Raw genomic sequence first — 18,077 nt, 5'->3', positions numbered from 1 at the left:
GCCGCTCTCTTTCAAAAACGCAAGCGGCCCGCTATGCAGATTTATGCAAATGAAGGGGGGAGGGCGGGGACCTTTGGGCGCTGACGCCATGGCAACGCGTGCTGGAATGAGGCTGCTGGAAATTGAAGCTTTTGTTTATCGCGACGTTCGCTGGCTGAAAGTGGTGACCTCGAGGAAAATAAATATCACTTGAGCGCTAACGCGGTGAGTCGCAATCATTTCGCCAGAGATCCTTTGAAGCTGACTGAAATTGATTCTATTTCATTCAATAGCGCTAAAATTAAAAAAAAAAAATCCAACGGTGACATCTTTGTTCACCTATTTACGCCGGTGACATATACTGTAATCCCCCGCCTCTTTGCGTTTTTTTTTTCTTTTGTAACGCTCTCAAAAGCAACAAAATGGCGCCGCAGCCCTGGCTCATAGGAAAGTAGTAATTGGTGTCAATGCAGTATTTTGTGTTAAGTCCCGAATGCTCACACAACAGATTAAAACGAGCAAAAGGGTTTTATTATTCATATATATTTGAAAGTGAACAAAAACATGCATGTGAGGTGCAGGTCTTATTTTTGTCCATTTGGGGTTGCCATCCATCTGTGACTTTAAATGCATGTAATGATTGAAAGGAGACAGAGACATCGTTTATTGGGGCGCCGGCAAGTTTAGTGTGAGCTGTTAATGGGAGTATGCTTGTGCATTTTCTTTTTTTTTTCCTAAATCAAATCTTAGATCAGTTTTATAGGCCGAGTTTGCAATAATATGACCTGTAAAAAGTGCTCCGATCGATCGGCCATGGAGTTGATGAGCTTCACTGACTCAGCCGCGTCAGATCACATCCTTCCAACAGACAAGAGCGTTCCCGCTTCGCGTTTTGTTCCTTCCCTCGGCGAACGCACGTCTGCATCCTGAGGGGAGAAGAGCAAGTGTTGCGGCGTCCCTTAGTCAAAACAAACAAATAGCTCCGAGCAATCCGTTGCTAATCTATCTTGCTGTGTAAATAACCAGCCCAAAGGCGCACACGGCCGCGCACGCACGCACAAGGGCAGTAATTAAGATTGCGGTGCAAATATAATCCCCCCCCACGGGTTTTGATGTCGCGGGATTAAATCCAAACGGCCTCCATATTGCTGTTCTTCCAGCCTAATCAAAAGATTAAGGCCACATCGCACTCGGTGTCCACTAAATATCCACACAGCCGTAAATTGAAGTCAAGCTACTTTGAGTGCTCGCCGATACCAAGCACAGATACTTGATGATGCCATTTCTTCATGTTGTGATGAAATGGGTATATTTTAACCAGGGCCTCATCGATTAATAAATCGGCTGATTACATCGGCCGATATTAGCTCTTTTAAAATTGGCGGATTTTTAACCATTGTATTGAACAAAATGAGAACGCGAGCTATTTTACCCTGCGCTGTTTTTATTTATCATGAAATAAATTTGTGACACTTCATTTTATTTCACCGAGGAATTTTGCAAGTATTGATCCTAAACCGTATCGCTAACGCGTAATAGCTAACGTGGAATGTGAAGCTCCATCGTTGGGCTAACAGAAATTCGGATGGATATTACCAAATTCTAAACAACCAAACATGCCGTAGATTCTTGACATGAGACGCATTGCAAAAAATATATCTATATTTCTGGCGTTACTGTGACGCTGTTATGACTTAGTGATTCAGTTTTTTGCTTTGTCGGAACATTCCGCAAAAAAGTCCTGCCATTTTATTCTAACGTGTGTACGTGATCAAAACCGCAGGTGTCATCCATGACTGCAATCGAAGCGACAGGGGGGTGGACCAGTCACCGCGTGCGATAGCAGCGCGTCTTGCGATGGCTATAAATAAAAATTCCCGCTCTTCCCCGCCCGGAGTCACTTGACAGGCGGCTCGCTCCCAGACGGCAGACGTAAATTCGACCTAATAGGCGGCAACGAGCGTGGCACCATTAGCGCGTTCCCGGGCGACCTCGGTGCAAATTGAGTGAAGGGCGAAGGGGACGGTAATTACATCCTCCGTTTGTGTCAGCGAGTCAATTGTTTCTCAAGATCCCTCCAGGGAGTTGCGTTGAGGAAACAAAACGATTCGAGTCATTCCATTCATTGTATTTTCATTTCTAGCCATAAATAAAAAAAATGACACATTTATTGCAGGTAGAATTGAATGATTATAATGAATGAATCATTTTAATGAAACACTTTTCATAAAATATTTTTTGAATCATAAAATACAATAATGTACTTGATTCGTTAAATCAATCACCAAGTTAAATGTTTTTAAGGTAAGGTAGATCTTTGTGTGTGTGTATTTTTTAAAAAATTAAATTGAATTATTTCAATTTCTTAAATCATTTCTGATTTTCAACAGCGCTTAATCCCGAACACGGATGGGGGTCATTTCTGACATTTTAATTAAGAGATTCAATATTTTTATTGAGATTTCCCCCCCCCCCCCCCCCAAATAGTTTACTCATTTAAAGAACATATTCATAACACACAAGACAGATGTTTTTTTTTAATAATAAAGGAAATAAATGGGGGGAAAAAATTTTTTCCAAAAATATTTTAGTAGTTTAATACTTTCAATTTATTTTTATAAACACATTTTTTTAAAGGTTGTATGCAATTTGCAATTTGTTTAGAGCATATTGTAAAGTGACATCACACTTTTCAGTTTAAAAATGTTAATTTTAATAATTGACTAATATGGATTTTTTTTTTAAAATTGACAAGACGTTTTTCAATTCACAAATATTTTGTCGGTTTAGTCCTTGAATTTAGATAATTCTAATAACCTTGACACGCTGTTTTAAATTTCTTGCGTATTTTAAAATCACTTATTGTTTTAAGCCTTTCATGTAATTTCACCATCAAAAACACTTCATTGTAGTATGATTGATGCGTCATACAGCTTGTGTTTCGGAATTGTAAAGCGAATAGTTTAATAGTCTGATCAGAGCACTTTGATCGGAGCGCTTTGAGTGCCATTTTTCCCTTGAACATCTTGAGGTAATTGCCCATACCGAGCAAACAGTCTGATCACCGGGGAGCCTCCCAAATCTGCCTTGGAGCACATGAAAGTGCATCCCTAAAAGCTCCGGGATCTCCGTTCTCAGCAGGCTGCTAAACAGTCTGAAGATTTTGACTTGAAAACGTGAAGGAGATGACTCCACCCACCCACAAACACGGCACTGGCGCACCAACACTCCGTTCCATGTGGGATTTATTTGTTTTGAAAAGGGCCTGACACGCCGCTCACCTCCCGTCCTCTCCAATCTGCCTCCCGGAGGAACGGTTCACGTTGACCCGCCGTAAACTCCGTCCCGCCCGTCGTCCCGTGGGTTGGGGAGTGGGAAAGAGTGCACGGCTGAAAGGGTGCGTCTTGGGCAACCAGTGGGTGGGGGGGGGGGGGATGCAGATGGACTGTGGAGAAACAGATGTTATATTTCACTTCGTTTGCAGCAACGCAGCAAATTGACTTCATACTCGAAAAGTTTTGACCAAGGTTGGATTTGTTTTATATGCATGTATTATTTAAATCAGCGGTCCCCAACCTTTTTTTTGCCTCGCGGACCGGTTTAATGTCAGACAGTATTTTCAGGGACCAGCCTTGAAGGTGTGACCGGATAAATACAACAAATTAATTAGAGGTGTCAAATGATCACGTTAATTGTGATTAATTAATGTACAGAACATTTCACCCGCTATTTTTTTTAATTGCGTTAATCTAAATTTTAATCTCTGCCTTTATTGTTTCTGTAGGTGGGTTGCCTTTTTCTAATAGCCCTTTTTATGTGTTGGCTTCCTGTGTTTGAATTGTTGAGGGTGGGGAAACAACTGTCAGTCACAGCCTGAAGCGGACATTGATTGGCTGCCATTTTGTTGGGGCTTGTTTTGCATTCCAAAAACGCCCTTGATGACACGGTTGATAAAGGTCGAGTGTTGTGCCAAATTTGTAAGGAGTTTGCGTACCACCGAAGCAGCTCAAATTTAGCCTCCCACATCAATGCAAAGCACCCAGTCGCGAGTGCAGCCACAGCTAACGTTAGCAATATAGCGAGCGAGCCATACATAGCAAAGCTCTTCGGCAACTTAAACTCGAGAACACCCCACGAATGAGGCATAGTTGATGTGTCCTCTGTAGACTACTAGAAGTGATTGTTTAATTTCAGCACTTTTAGTTTGTCATGATGAACAGTGTTTTAGCTGAAGTGCTAACTTTCAGCACTGATTTAAGGGTCTGTTTTATTTGTTTATTATCTGAAGCAAGTGTTCAGTGTTGAGTACTTGGATTGCTCAGAAAATAGTTCTTACTGTTTTTGATATGTTAACTTCAGCACGTTTTAACTCATTCAGTACCAGCCAATTCTAGACCAAGTCTGAAAAGACGTTTAAAAACGTCTTTGGGAGTGAATGAGCTAAGGACCTGATGTTCCATTTTATTTCTATTTTGTAGTTCTTTGGAGATTTACAAAAACAAAACAGGTGGTCGAAACTAAAGGTTGCAGGTAGGACTTTGACTAGTCTCAAATACAGCAGAAAGTAAATGGCGAGTACTGCATCTGTCCAGGTCTGCTGAAAAACGGTAAAATACCATATTTTCCACACTATAAGGCGCACCGAAAAGTCTTCCATTTTCTTAACAGCTCACACCGCGCCGGTGCACCTTGTTTATGGTCATTATGATAATATGTCGACCCCAAGATGGCTCCTTGCTGGAGACATGCTCACAATGTTATAACTTACTGTTGGTTCAGTGAACTGTGTTGCTGCTTTATTTAATAAGTTGTTGGCTCCTCTTGTGTCTCCTGGCTGGGCCTTTTCCCCTTCCAAAAAAGACTTTCCAAAGACGTTTTTTACTCATTTTGCGAGCTCCCGGGTTTCATTTCAGCGGTAACCCATCGTGTGACCGAGAAGCCTGCCTTGCCAGCGTCACATACTGTAGACGGATGTAACGCAGAATCCGGTAAATTTTCGAAATAAAACATCTTTCAGATTCCGAAATGAATAAAATGGAACAATTGTAAGTTATTTATTCTTTCTGTGCGGCTCGGTACCAAATGACCCACGGACCGGTACCGGTCCGCGGCTCGGGGGTTAGGGACCATTATTTTCAGTTCATTATTTAAATGACAAAATTGCTACACCCTACCGAGAGTAAGTTTGAATGCCTTAGTTAAGTTGGAGAGGAATTATGAACAGCTCCCAATACTCGTCAGTGTGAGCAGAAAACCCGTCGGGCTACTCCGAGAAAGCAAAACAAGGTCATGAAAAGCCTCCTAGACGAGCTGAGCTTTATATGGAGTCAGATGCACATGAAATTGTGGCCGCCAATCACGATGAGTTGGAATGTGCTTGGTTAATTCCGAACACAGCCACATCCCTACGTAAAAAGGCTCCTGGCATTGAAATCCTGGCATTTTAATGGGTGTGTGTAGACTTTCTCTACCCACCGTACACCTAGAAAGGATGCTGTCCGGGTCAGAGAGGGACAAGATGAGGGTGGGGGGGGGGGGGGGCACAGCACGCTAGTACGGCAACAGGGTTGGAAAAGAGAGGCTGCTGGAAGTGGGTCACAGCGGCGCACTGACATGATTGAAAGCGACGTGCGGTTGGGGATGGAGTTCGGGCGCCGGGGAGGGCGGATGGTGCCGCTGTCCGCGTCACCGCACGCACACACAAAGACACGTGAGAAAGAGAGAGAGAGAGTCGACCCGAGGTGTGAATGTTGCTCTACTTTTTGCTCGTGCTAATGCTGAAGTAAAAACGGCGGCGAGCGAGCCCACTCCCGCCCCGTCGGCTAATGAGTTTATTTTAGGCCGGACCACCGTCCTCGGGGAAGTGCGCGCCGGGGGGGGGGGGGTTCTTGGACGAAAAGCAGAAAGGGCTCTGATTTGCTGGCCCAGCGAGCTTTGAAAGTAATTGAAATGGAGATAAGAGCTTTTATTTAGTAGACAAATATTTTGTTATAAGTGCGAGGAGGACCCTCTGTGAGGGATTAGCGCTAGGACCACTCGGACATAATGCTAAGGTTTAAACGCAGCCCCCCACGGTGAGGATTCAAGTCGTGCGTTTGATACACACGAAACATGCGATTTGCATGTGGGGGTCGAGTGTGTGTGTGGCAGTTTGTCAGCGAATAAATTGTCATTGTCAAAAAAATAAAACAAAATTAACGCTAATCCTTGTTAAAAAAAAAAAAGGGGGGGGGAGAAACGAATTCACGCCCCATAAAAATATTTATAACCGCTTCTATTAGAGGTTCAAACTATGGATATTAAACACCTACATTTAATTTGTACAACATTGTGAATCGAGGCAACGTTTCCCAGTGAAATTAATGCAAATGCAAATAATCGATTCTGTCGAAGCACATTTTAATATGAAGTAATAACATGCGGCGCAGTCGCTGACAAATCCCACGAATGAAAGACTGAAGAGGAGGGGAAAAAGAACTGATTTAGTGTGTATTTCGAAATTGCGGAGGTCACCTGTGATTGGTGGACAACCAGGAAGTGAGCGAATGCTTACTTGGAGCTCAACCTGTGGGCCGACCACTACATTAAAAAAAATTAAATTTTAGATTGGTTCAGTTTTATGACAAAATTATTGACTTCTTTTTTTAATCATCATCGTTAATAATGTGTTCTTTTTAAAACAATGAAAAAAAATATTGAGACGAATGATTTGAGTTGACTGTATTTCCTCTGAGGAAAAGAATAGTTGTGAAATGAGAACAACTAGGAAGTGACGGTATCAATACAGTCTGTCCGTGTAGCATTCCTGATAGTGGGACGAACGCAATTTGAATAAATCCCACTCGTAAAACCGAATTTCCTGTTTACATTCCGGCGGCCAATAAGAGACCAAACAAGGATGCACATTCATTGGTCTGTGAAGAACCTTCATCTTAATCGGCTTGAGTGGTAGTCAAAGGTCAGGCCGGCATCAGATGAGTCCAGATTAGCGGGTCACAAGGCCCAACCTGGAGATTAGCGGCAGGCCAGTCTTCATACGTGCACGCCGCCGCTGTTTGTGTGTTACAACACTGCAGTTGCCAAGGTGTATAATGAGACCTCGTTCATTTTCTTCAAGATTTTTAATGCCACTCTGTTTACTGTCAAGCCACATGTTATATATTTCAAACAACTAGGCACAGGCCAATATCTGATTCTGACAATATGATAAGCCTGAGCAAAAATATCTCGTTATCAAGGTATTAAAATTACAGCTCCAAATTAAAAAAAAACATTATTTGGGTAATTAAAGACAGCCTTATTTTGCCCATTCAACACATTTTATTTTTGAACAAAATATCGAATATTTGGGACAGAAGAAATATACACCGGGTTAAGCGTAAGCTTCGAATGTTGTCCTTGGGGCTAACTAGTAGCTACTGGCACTATTTTTTATTTTTATTTTTTTAAGCACGGTGCACGTTAATCAACAGAGCAATAAAATATCAGTGTTTGCATCACGTCTGTGTTGTGTTGCTCCCGCCTTTTCTGCCACGTGTAACTGCTCACCCCTCCCGTTTCTGCTCATCAAGTAGGAGGAAAGTTCATGATAGGGATTAACTTCGAGGCGGCTTGCGAGCAGACAATCATGTTGTAACTTTCTTAGAAGTCCCCTCAGATCATTCTCCGTTCCAGCTAAGTATTAGCGAGTACTGAAACCACGACTTTTTCAAACCTCGCTAAACCGCCAAAACGTAATTGGTAATGGGCCAATGTCCATTTACAATAATATTACAAATTAGCATTGATGTTACACGAATAACGCAATTACGGAATTTGGACTTGCTTGTATTTTTAAAAGGATATAGCTGGGTGTGTGTGAATGATAATCTATGATAAAGGTGGGGTGGGGGGCACTGTGTTGTGCAATGCCAAAGAAAACTTTTCGAACTTTTAGATAAATATGTATAAAGTCAAATCTGCCAAAGCGAAGGGTCTTGTCAGGTGTCTTTTGTCTGTCTTTCCACTTTCCGCAAACAAAAGCGTGTCCAACCCTCGCGACGCGCCGTCAGACTGCGACGCTGTAAATTAAACGCGGCTTTTTTCGCGAGAACAGACTCGGTGCCGCCTACAGGGACCGGGGGATGACGCGCCTCACTTCGCTGCTCCTGTCCCCGGTTTGAACCCGCCACCGCGAGCAACAATGGCAAGCGAGGAAATTCTGCCGCGATGCGATGGGTGTGTGATGCTAGTTTGCTGCTTTTTTTAAATTTTCTTTACCGCAAACATGTGGCGGGAAAAGAATGGGAGAGGGCGTCAGGTCAGACGGGGATATTGGCCCAGGGAATGTTTATGCTTTTGAAACAGACATTATTGAACAGCTGTTTTACCTCCCCTCCTTTTCCAAGTGACCACATGGAGAGATGAAAAGTGGAGTGGCAGGTCGAACACATTTGCATTGACGGGGGTTTGGCCAAGTGTGATTATTTCATTTGCACATTTAAACTTTTTTAAACTGGAAGTGCTTTTTTATTTTTTAGCTTTTTACCAAAACACTTCAAAACATTTTCATTTTTCGGAGTTCCATTGAAGGAATCGTTAATTTACGTTTTTTGGAGGCGGTCATGAACGTCTCTCGAGTCGAACGGAAGGCACGTAGGTCCATCTAGTGGATGCAATGCAGATTGCGTTTTATAATCCAGTGCGTCCAATATATGAAAAAAATTACAAAATAGGCCATTCATTGAAGATGCGCCTCATAATCCAGTGCGCCTTTTAGTGCGGAAAATACAGTAATTATATAAATTTTTAAATGTTTTTTTATGCTATTCCCAAATTATTTTAATTCCGTTTTTTTTTTAAACCATATGACCTATCCCAGGTCACAAAATTAAATGGTTGACTTATATAAAAGTTTCTGCTCTGAAATAGAAATTTTGAAGATCAAAGCTCACAATTACATTTGGAAAAACTACCCAAAGTTTGTGAACATTCTCATGTGCCGTTGTGGACTCCTGTGGGCCTTCTGGCGCCGTCTGCCGCCTCGTCGTTTTCCGTGTTCTCAGTCTTGACGTCTTTTGAAATGCTAATGGTGTCTCTTCATCTTCTTCTTCTTCGGCTGCAGATTCCTCCTCCAACTACATCCGGCAGCTAGAGACCAAAGTGCGAATCCTGGAGGACGACAACAACAAGCTCCTGTCGCAGGTGAGGCATCACAGTGACGATTCGCCTCGATTCAATTCGAAATTGCCCAAAACACTCGATTAAAACCGAAACCTTTCCGATTGAGTGAAGTTGGGGGGAAAAAGGCGGGTCAATTAAGGTACTGACTGTAATGTAATGCCCTCACATGTGGGCAAGGAGAGCCGCCGTGGTGAGTGTAGCACGTTCAGCTCTTTATTGAACGGGACCAACGTTTAAACACACAAATACAAAATGAAAGCACTCGCAAGGAGCATGGAGCCGATCAACTGAATTAACGGCGTGGAAAATGGCTAAACTGGCACTCACCAAGTCACACCCTTTAAAAACAATTTAAGTTCCACTATATTATATCCTAACATTTGGTTTTTAACCAGTTAAAAAAATGTTTTACAACACCGCTATTTATCTTGAATAAAAGCATGGAACAAAAAATGAGTTGTTTTTGAAGGGGCTGGAATTGATTAATGGCCTTTCATTTCATTTCATTACAAATATCTGAATCACATTAATTTTGTTTCAACACAAAGACGATCTTTACTGTTGAGAAGCTGAAGTTTTGAGGATTTTGACCCAAAAAAGCTATCTAAATGATTAATCGACGACCAAAAATAATTAGCCACTAATTTGATTGCCGATTAGTTGTTGATTAATCGTCGCACCCATAGAGCATTTATTTGAATTAATCAGCTGATTCATCTGAATTTTTTTGCAGCCAAATCCCGGAATCGGCATCAGCAAATAAAATGTCTTTTTCAAGGCGAGTGGTAATCGATCTCATGGCGCTTCATGGTTTAAGTATTTTTGATGCAGACTGTGATGTTGCAGAGATGGTCAAACGGCGGCCGACCAAAAGATCCACCGGCGACCGGTGTTTGAACTCTTCCAGAAGCAGCATGTTTTTTTTTAGCAGCACCCACAACACGAGATGATGGGAGTCGTCGGCATCTCGGTGTTAAATTCATGGCGGAGGGTTCAATGGTGAGCGTCGGTTAGTCCCCCGTGGCAAAAGAGCGAGCAGACGCGAAATGACACGATCCAGCGGTGTTAACCTCCCGATGACTTCGCCCACGTTTTGGAAGATGCCAACGTGGAGGCGGGAGGGAGAGGGGTCGTTTTGGGAAGTGAAAGGGGGTTCACGGCGAGGTTGTGTCAGTCTGTGCGGAGACGTAAGGATTGCTCATTAGACGCAAACGGCGGCGCGCTCACAAATGTCTGACAGACGTCACCTCTGTTTTTGTTCTCTTTCATCTTAAACGACGATGACGAATTTTGCCGGCAAGTCACTTCTTTCACTTGAAATGCAGACGGAAGGTTTCACTGATTCATTTGGATTTTAAATCAATCCATTGCATGTCTTTATTTTTCCTGTTTTTGTTGTTTGTTTTTAAACACATTTGCATGATATTTTTTTCCCCCTTGACATTGCTAACATATTTATTGCAGTATCTTTTAGGTTTCACTGGACTGGCTCCAGCTTCATTTTTGGATTTTATTTATTTTTATTGCACAATTATTTCCCGAGATTGTTACAGCTCTATTCGTCTTACCTTCAAAAATTTAAAATTGATTTGAAATAAAATGATTGAACACCATTGCCCCTTCAAATTTCACAGGACTATCAACAATTATTATTTAGTATTATTTTTTTTGTAGTGGACTGTCGCGTTTCAGTTTAGAATTTTTACTGCACTTAATTCACCGGACTGTCCCTGCTTATTTCTTTTTGGGTTTTTTGTTTTTATTTCTCCCAAATTATGAATGACTTGCTGTTATTCTGTAGTCACTGTACTCAAATCCTTGTCAACAGTCTTGCCATTTTTCCCTCTGCAGGCTCATAGCCGTTATAGTTTATCACAGATACAAATGAAAAAGGTAACTGTTTTCCACCCACTTCTCTCTCTCTCTGGTGGTGGAATTTCAGCTCAGCCTTTCGGGGTTTCACTTGCAAAGGGTGGACACACACAAAAGTCACATTGAACCTCACATTTGCAGAGAACTTACCAATTGGCTTTCTATCGCCATCATTGTCTTGATGCTAAGATAAACAAGCAGCTAATGGCTTGTACCTCTCAATTTTTGGGGGCTCTTTTGGTGATTGTTAAACTTCCTGCTTGAAGGGAACAAAAGTCTCTTATCACAGGAATGTTGACCTTTCCCTGGATGCCGTTCAACGTGTGCATATTAACCCGCAAAGAAGCAAGCATGAGGAGACCAGGTGTGAATGTTCCCACACAAGGGCGAAATTGGCTAAACACGCAACTCTCATGCTCATGTTAGCGCTCTCTAATTTTGATAAAATGACCGTGTATAGGTGTCTTGATAAGAAGAAAAAAACGTCAAGAAAGATTACAGTGTTTTTTCAGAAACGACAATATATAGTCAGGCATTTTTTTCCCCTGAAAGAACCTTATGTAGGAAGGCGTTTTTGAACAACCATGTATCGTAAGACTTTTTTTTTCCTGAAATGACCATGCATAGTAAGGCTATTTAGCTGGAAAAAAACGACCATGTAGTAAGGCGTTTTTAGCCCAAAAAAACGACCACGTATAGGAAGGCATTTTTCGCGGGAAAAAACGACCATGTATAGTAAAGAGTTTTTAGACGAAAAACCCCCCACCATGTATAGCATATAGTATAGTATTACATGGTGGGGTTTTTTTCGACAATATGTCGTAGTGTAGAGGCACACGCGCCGGCTTTCGGTCCAGGCTCCCTGGGTTCAAACCCCGCTCAGTCACATGTGAAAATAAAATACACCAAACACTTCGCTTTTTTAAAATTTTTATTTTTTTTAACTGTAAGCTCTCTCTCGTGAATGCCAAATAGGCCAATACTGCAGGGCAAGTCCCAGTCACTGGTGGTGTAGGGGTACACATGCAGGTGTTCGGTCCAGACAACCCCGGTTCGAACCCCGCTTGGTGATGTGTGAAAATACAACACCAAACACTTTTTTTTTTAACTGGCAACCCTCCATAGTGCATGCCAAATACACCTATCGTTCAGGTCAAGTCACAGTCACTGGCAGTGTAGAGGTACACATGCAGGTGTTCGGTCCAGGCAACCCTGGTTCAACTGACCGTTTTTTTCGGCTAAAAACGCCTTACTATACCATGTCCTTTTTTTCGGGGTAAAAACGCCTTACTTTATGTGGTCGTTTTTTCCGCTAAAAACGCCTTACTATACTTGGTGGGGGGTTTTTCGGCTTCATCTACATCGAATTACTATACAAGGTTTACTAAATATGGTCTTTTTTTGAAATGCCTTCCTAATCATGAACTATTTAATTACTGTACAGGGTTTCTTTTTTCATGCCTCACACAACATAGTTCTCTTCAAAATATTTTTAAAAAAATCTAACACCTCACTCATCTGGTCCCCCCCCCCCCCCCCTTTTCAACACTTTTTTTTGGAAATGCTTCAATTTGGTTCTGCTCTGGCTGTTCTGCTTTCTGTTCTGCGGCTGCGGGTTCAAACCGAATGCACTTTTTATGGACTCATTTGTATTTATATATTCGCATTGACCAACCTCAAACACCGTGTACTCAGTGTCATCCAGGTGATTTGCGAGCCCTGCGCAAAGGGACGACCCAGTACCACTCAGAGTCGCAGCTGTCCTCCCTGCCTCAACGCCAGGATGCCCTGCACAATGTGGTCAGATCTCACACACACACACACACAGACACACACACCCAGCAGACCGGTGACAAAAGTGAGATGTGATTGGTTCAAGCCGTCACTGACCGCCATCTACGCTCATGCTAAAGTCGGCGTTCACGTCCAGGTTTCGGGCCGCCTCCCTACCAGCGAATCGTCTCCGGCCACGGGATACTTATCATGCGTGCAGAAGCCGGAGGCCGTGGTGCATGCCATGAAGGTGAGTGAAGGGGCGGCGGGGTATCCGCCACACTCTTGAGTTTTGTTTGGCCACTCTACAAATGCCCCCCCCCCCCCCCCCCTGCAGGTTCTGGAGGTCCACGAGAACTTGGACAAGCAAGTTCCCGAAGATTACGAGGATGACCTCAGTGAGAAAGAGAAGGCCATCGTCAGGGAGATGTGCAACGTACGTAAGATGTTACAAAATTTCTGAAACGTCCGCGTACTACAATGTACAATACATCCTGATTTAAAAAGTGCTTTCCCAACAGCAGCAGCTGTAACAAAGCGCTTAACAGTTAACATCATGGAAAATAATGAACACATCACATAAAACACGGACGCTTTAAAGCAATTTGAGATGATAGAGGAGAGAATCAAAGTGTGTTGGTACAGAGTTGTATTTTTCAAGAATAAACAGTTGCACTTTTGAGAAAAACCAACGAAATATCAACTTCTCAATTATAAAAAACAAAATCCCAATTTGAGAATAGCGTCAGCATCCCTCTCTCTCACACACACACAGACCCTTTTTGTTGTTTTGTTCTTGCTAACTGTGTTCTAAGTATTGCATTTGCTATTCTGGGCTGCAACGAAAAGTTTGGCAAAAACAAAGAAGAAGCACCGTCTCCCACGGTCACTTTTTTATTCACCAAATCAGGTCATTCCACTCATGAGAAGACAATGGCCTCCGCTGTGTCTTTTTCACTCCCTCCCAGCATTGACAACAACACTTCCATTTTTTTTATGAGTTGAAAGCAGCGGTGGGCAAGTCCAGTCAATGGAGGGCCCCCGCTCTCCTTCACGGTTTCCCATCTCTCCCGGTCGCGACACACCTGATTCAAGTGATCGGCTCATCAGCAAGCTCTGCGAAAGCCTGATTTTGAATCGGATGTGTCGCAACAGGGAGAGACGGCGGGACGTCGGCCCTCCAGGACTGGAATTGCTCACCCCTGCTTTACACCCATAAAATCACATTTCAACAAATGGGTAACACAAACATATTGGACAGTGACACAACAAACTCAGGGAGCAGTCGTGACCAAATATGTACGCACACAAAATGAGGCAAAACACATTGACATGCGTTAAAAAGCAGGATTCCACATGATATATATTTTTTTCATATGCCATCCATCCATTCCGCTTAACTTCACAAGGGTGGGAGCATCTATAAAATGTTAGCGGCCATTTTGTTTGGAAATGGTTATAGTGGTTTATTATGTCCCTCGAGCTATGTCGTGCGCCTGTGTTGTAGTAAAACATTTTTCATTTTTTGGGGGGGGGGGGGTTGTTTTTGGGTCCAAATTACGCTCTGACAAAAAGTCCTGCACTTGTTTGCCGCTTGTGCAGGTGGTGTGGAGGAAGCTCGGCGATGCAGCCGGCTCGAAGCTTTCAGTCCGCCAGCACCTGTCAGGCAACCAGTTCAAGGGGCCGCTGTAGCGCTTCCCCGCCAGCAGGGGGGCGGCCGTGCGCGACGTCCACCACCCTGGAACCAACTGGAATACCCATCACACCGCCAGTACCAGGATAAGCTAGCGCGCTAGTTTTGACCTTTGCCACGATGTTGCGGCTACATGACTATTTTTTGGGGGCCCGGAGACGGAAGGTGCCAACACGACGTGGTTTCAAGCACAGTTGCCGCATAGGGTGGCCGAAATCTTCAATATTTTTTGAAATGAGCACTCCCCCCTCTCACTCCTGTCATGGGTATCGCGTTTGAGTACAATGAGGTTTGAGCGTATCGGGTTTCTTGCTAGCGTTCACGCAATACAAAACATTACGGAAAGTCATATGATACGATTTAAATGTAGCCTAACGCTGAAAACTGTAATTTCTTATCGTTGTTCACGAATCATTCACAAACTCACTAGTGAGGAAAAAGAAATATAAATGGTTGTTAGTGTTAAGTCGTGTGGATGCACTGTGACTTAGCACATTTTGTGTATATTCTGTATAAACAAACAAACAAAAATAGGAACATTTCATTGTTACCATTTTACTTTGGTTTTTGGTTTCGCCAATACATATTAAGGCCATGCTCAGAATGAAAAATAAATAATACTGCGTGGATAAAGTTAGAAAATTACAAAAAAAGAATAGTGCGGTGAAATTGTATATTTTTAGCTTCAAGAAAATCGGAACATTGCAAGAATGAAGTTGGCTCTAACAGCTATTTTCCCAAAATATTACAATTATCTCTTTCTAAAAATAACTTTTTAGGGAGAACAAAACATCTTGGGGGAGGGGGGAGAGTAGTACGAGTTGTTTTCTTCAGCTTAATAAAACAGAAAAGGGGAAAAAAAACATTTCTCTTTGGGGAAAAAAATTTAAAAATCAAAGTTGAACAGTACATCAGTAAAAGTAGGTAATTATAATTTTAGCAATAATGGGAACCCCTCCCACGTGCAATTTAGAATCCACCAAAGTCACAACCATTTTTTAAAAATTCCCCCTTATAAGTATCCAGTAGTTATTCTAGAAAAAAATCAAATCGAGCGTTCTGACTTTATTCTCGTAGTATCCCCCCCCGCCTTCCTTTTTGAGCGTTGCGCTAATAACCTAGGTGCGATTTTTAGTGCTGCCATGTGATCAAACTTTTAAAGGGCGGAGGCGACGTTTGGTTACATTGTGAATAATCTTTCTTTATCCGGTGTCGACGAGTTCTCTCGAGGGATATCAAGCCGATTTTAAGTTTTGGTTTTTTTTTCTTGGACTTTTGAAACAATGAAACGAGCCTGTTTGGATGCTGTGTGCATGCTCGACAATCACACTCTCAGGTCGGCGTCGCGTTGAAGCGGAAAGCGACTCGCTTTGCAATAGTTGTGCATGTTTTTCCCCAACTTTTTACGGTTCGGACAACACGCGGTCTTGACCTGTTAGCCATACCCCAACCCTCCTTTAAATAAAATAAAAAAGTACTACAAAAAAAAAAACATCCTGATGTCAGAAGCAAGAGCACGCGACGGTAACTGTGATAATGATTACGTTTTCACTTCCAGAATCAAACATGTCCTCTGTGTATTAGGGCCACACTGAATAACAAAACCCTTTGCAACCTTAGTGCAATAGTAGCTTACATACTGAAGTACAGTACTTAAAATCGAATTCAGCCCAACTTTTTAAAATAAGCGATTAAAAAAAATTGCTCGTCTTAGTTTTACCCAGTATTTATTTTTTTTTTTGTCGTGAAGCTTTAACTTAAATCCTTTATGTAAGATGAGCTTCTTTTCCACAAAAGTAGCGTTCCCGCCCCCCCCCCCCAAAAAAGGTGGGCTTTTGAGGGGAAATCTGTCGAGAGTTGTTGCTTTTCTAGAAGTCTTTGGAAAATGGGTTCTTTTCAGTATATTTTCCACATCCACCATTTCTCTGTACCGTATTTTCCACACTAAAAGGTGCACTGGATTATGAGGCGCACCTCAATGAATGGCCTATTTTTTTCATATATTGGACGTGCTGGATTATAAAACGCAATCTACAATGCATCCACTAGATGGAGCTACGCTCCTTCCGTTCGACTCGCGTTCATGACCGCCTCTGAAAAACGTAAATTAACGATTATTTCAATGAAACGATGACAATTGAAAATGCATCAAAACAAAAAAATCAAGCGATGAAATCACAATAAATTCTGTAGCCCCCCCTACAGAATTTATTTTGTGATTTCCTCACTTGTGAATGCACAACATATACTGTAAATAAACACTTCTGAGACAGTCCAGTCTCCTACATTTTACTGACATCTGATCGTTCTGTTGCTATTTCCTTGAGCGTAGCTCCAACAGAGCAATCAGATGTCAGTAAAATGTCAGAGACTGGACTCTTTCAGAAGTGTTTATTCCTTTGTTGTGTATTCACAAACGAGGAAATCACAAAATAAATTTTGTAGGGAGGGCTAGAGAATTTATTTTGTGATTTCCTGGCTTGATTTTCTCTTTTGATGAGTTATTTTCAATTTTCATAGTTCCATTGAAGGAATCGTTAATTTACGTTTTTCGGAGGCGGTCTAGTGGAACGGAAGAAGAGACGGCACGGAGATGGACAAAGACGTACCTATATTTGTTGAGACTGAAAACCATTAATAAAGTGTGCGTTTCAAAAAAAACAACACCGCAGCTCTCCTTTTTTCAGAGCTACAACAAAAACTTATTTATTAACGCAGTGACACAGTTCACTGAACCAACAGCAAGTTATAACATTGGGGTCGACATATTGTAATGACCATACAACAAAACTTATAGTGCAGAAAATGTTAATTTTATTTATTTAAATAGTTAAGGTTTTTTTTCGCCAACAGTTGCAGGGCTTTTTATTTTACATTGTACTTTTCTAGAATTCAAACAAACAACAAAAATCATATTTTCCGAGAATTTGTTTTTCCTTGAGAAGTTGAAACCATTTTTTTTCAGGCCTCAGTTTAATGGGATTTTAAAAACTTATTTAGCAAAAAGCTATGTTTGATCAAGAAATCTGTCTCTGAGAGTCTGTTTTTTTCTTCAGCGATGTTTAGATGACAAAAGTGCTTTAAAAAAATATTTTTTAGTTTAATCGTCCTTGTCTTCATCATACCATTGGTACTAAACTGCGACTGCATTTTTTCCTCCCTCCTTCAGTGTGGCCTTAATATTAATTTGAAATCCACTAACTCCCAGTAAAAAGTGTCCTTTTTTTTCTATTCGAGGAAACGACTGGAAGCCATGATTCTCTTTTGCAGGAAAATTGTATATAGACATTTGGACTTGTACACGTTTGACATTCCCGCCCGTCGTGGCTCGCATGACTGTAACGTCTTCCCGTCCATCTCAACGCACCTGAGGAGACCGCAGCCGGTGGTCTGGGCCACGTTTAGAATAAGGAGAGAAAATAAAACACGAGTTGACTCAACGGCGCTTCCGCTTGCTTCATTTTTGCACCGACACTGCCCCCCTGTGGCACCACTGGGAAAGTACATTTACATCAGGACGTCATTTTTGGGACACAATTGTGCTGGTCAAAGTAATTTTATTGCAAAGTACTTTTTTTTTATTATGGAACTTATTTTG

General features: G+C 42.0%; 1 protein-coding gene across 3 annotated transcripts in view; it reads left to right on the top strand.

Annotated features, from left to right (window-relative positions):
- The window catches only part of LOC147187882 (coiled-coil domain-containing protein 85C-B-like), a 38,230-nt gene extending 20,311 nt beyond the window's left edge, over positions 1 to 17,919 (top strand). For 2 of the 3 annotated variants that reach the window (XM_086099702.1, XM_086099701.1), the window contains exons 3-8: positions 9,083 to 9,162; positions 10,993 to 11,034; positions 12,709 to 12,813; positions 12,944 to 13,036; positions 13,124 to 13,222; positions 14,389 to 17,919. In XM_086099702.1, the coding sequence (XP_085955828.1) occupies positions 9,083 to 9,162; positions 10,993 to 11,034; positions 12,709 to 12,813; positions 12,944 to 13,036; positions 13,124 to 13,222; positions 14,389 to 14,478 (509 nt within the window). In that variant the 3' untranslated portion in view covers positions 14,479 to 17,919. The remainder of the gene's footprint in view (positions 1 to 9,082; positions 9,163 to 10,992; positions 11,035 to 12,708; positions 12,814 to 12,943; positions 13,037 to 13,123; positions 13,223 to 14,388) is intronic. The other variant, XM_086099703.1, reaches the window with a different exon arrangement.
- Positions 17,920 to 18,077: the final 158 nt, after the last annotated feature.

This window comes from Hippocampus guttulatus, chromosome 20, assembly GCF_054856545.1.
Source record: "Hippocampus guttulatus isolate MCC_2025c chromosome 20, RoL_Hgut_1.0, whole genome shotgun sequence".
Classification (NCBI taxonomy): Eukaryota; Metazoa; Chordata; class Actinopteri; order Syngnathiformes; family Syngnathidae; genus Hippocampus; species Hippocampus guttulatus.
This window is presented reverse-complemented; position numbering and strand designations above follow the sequence as displayed.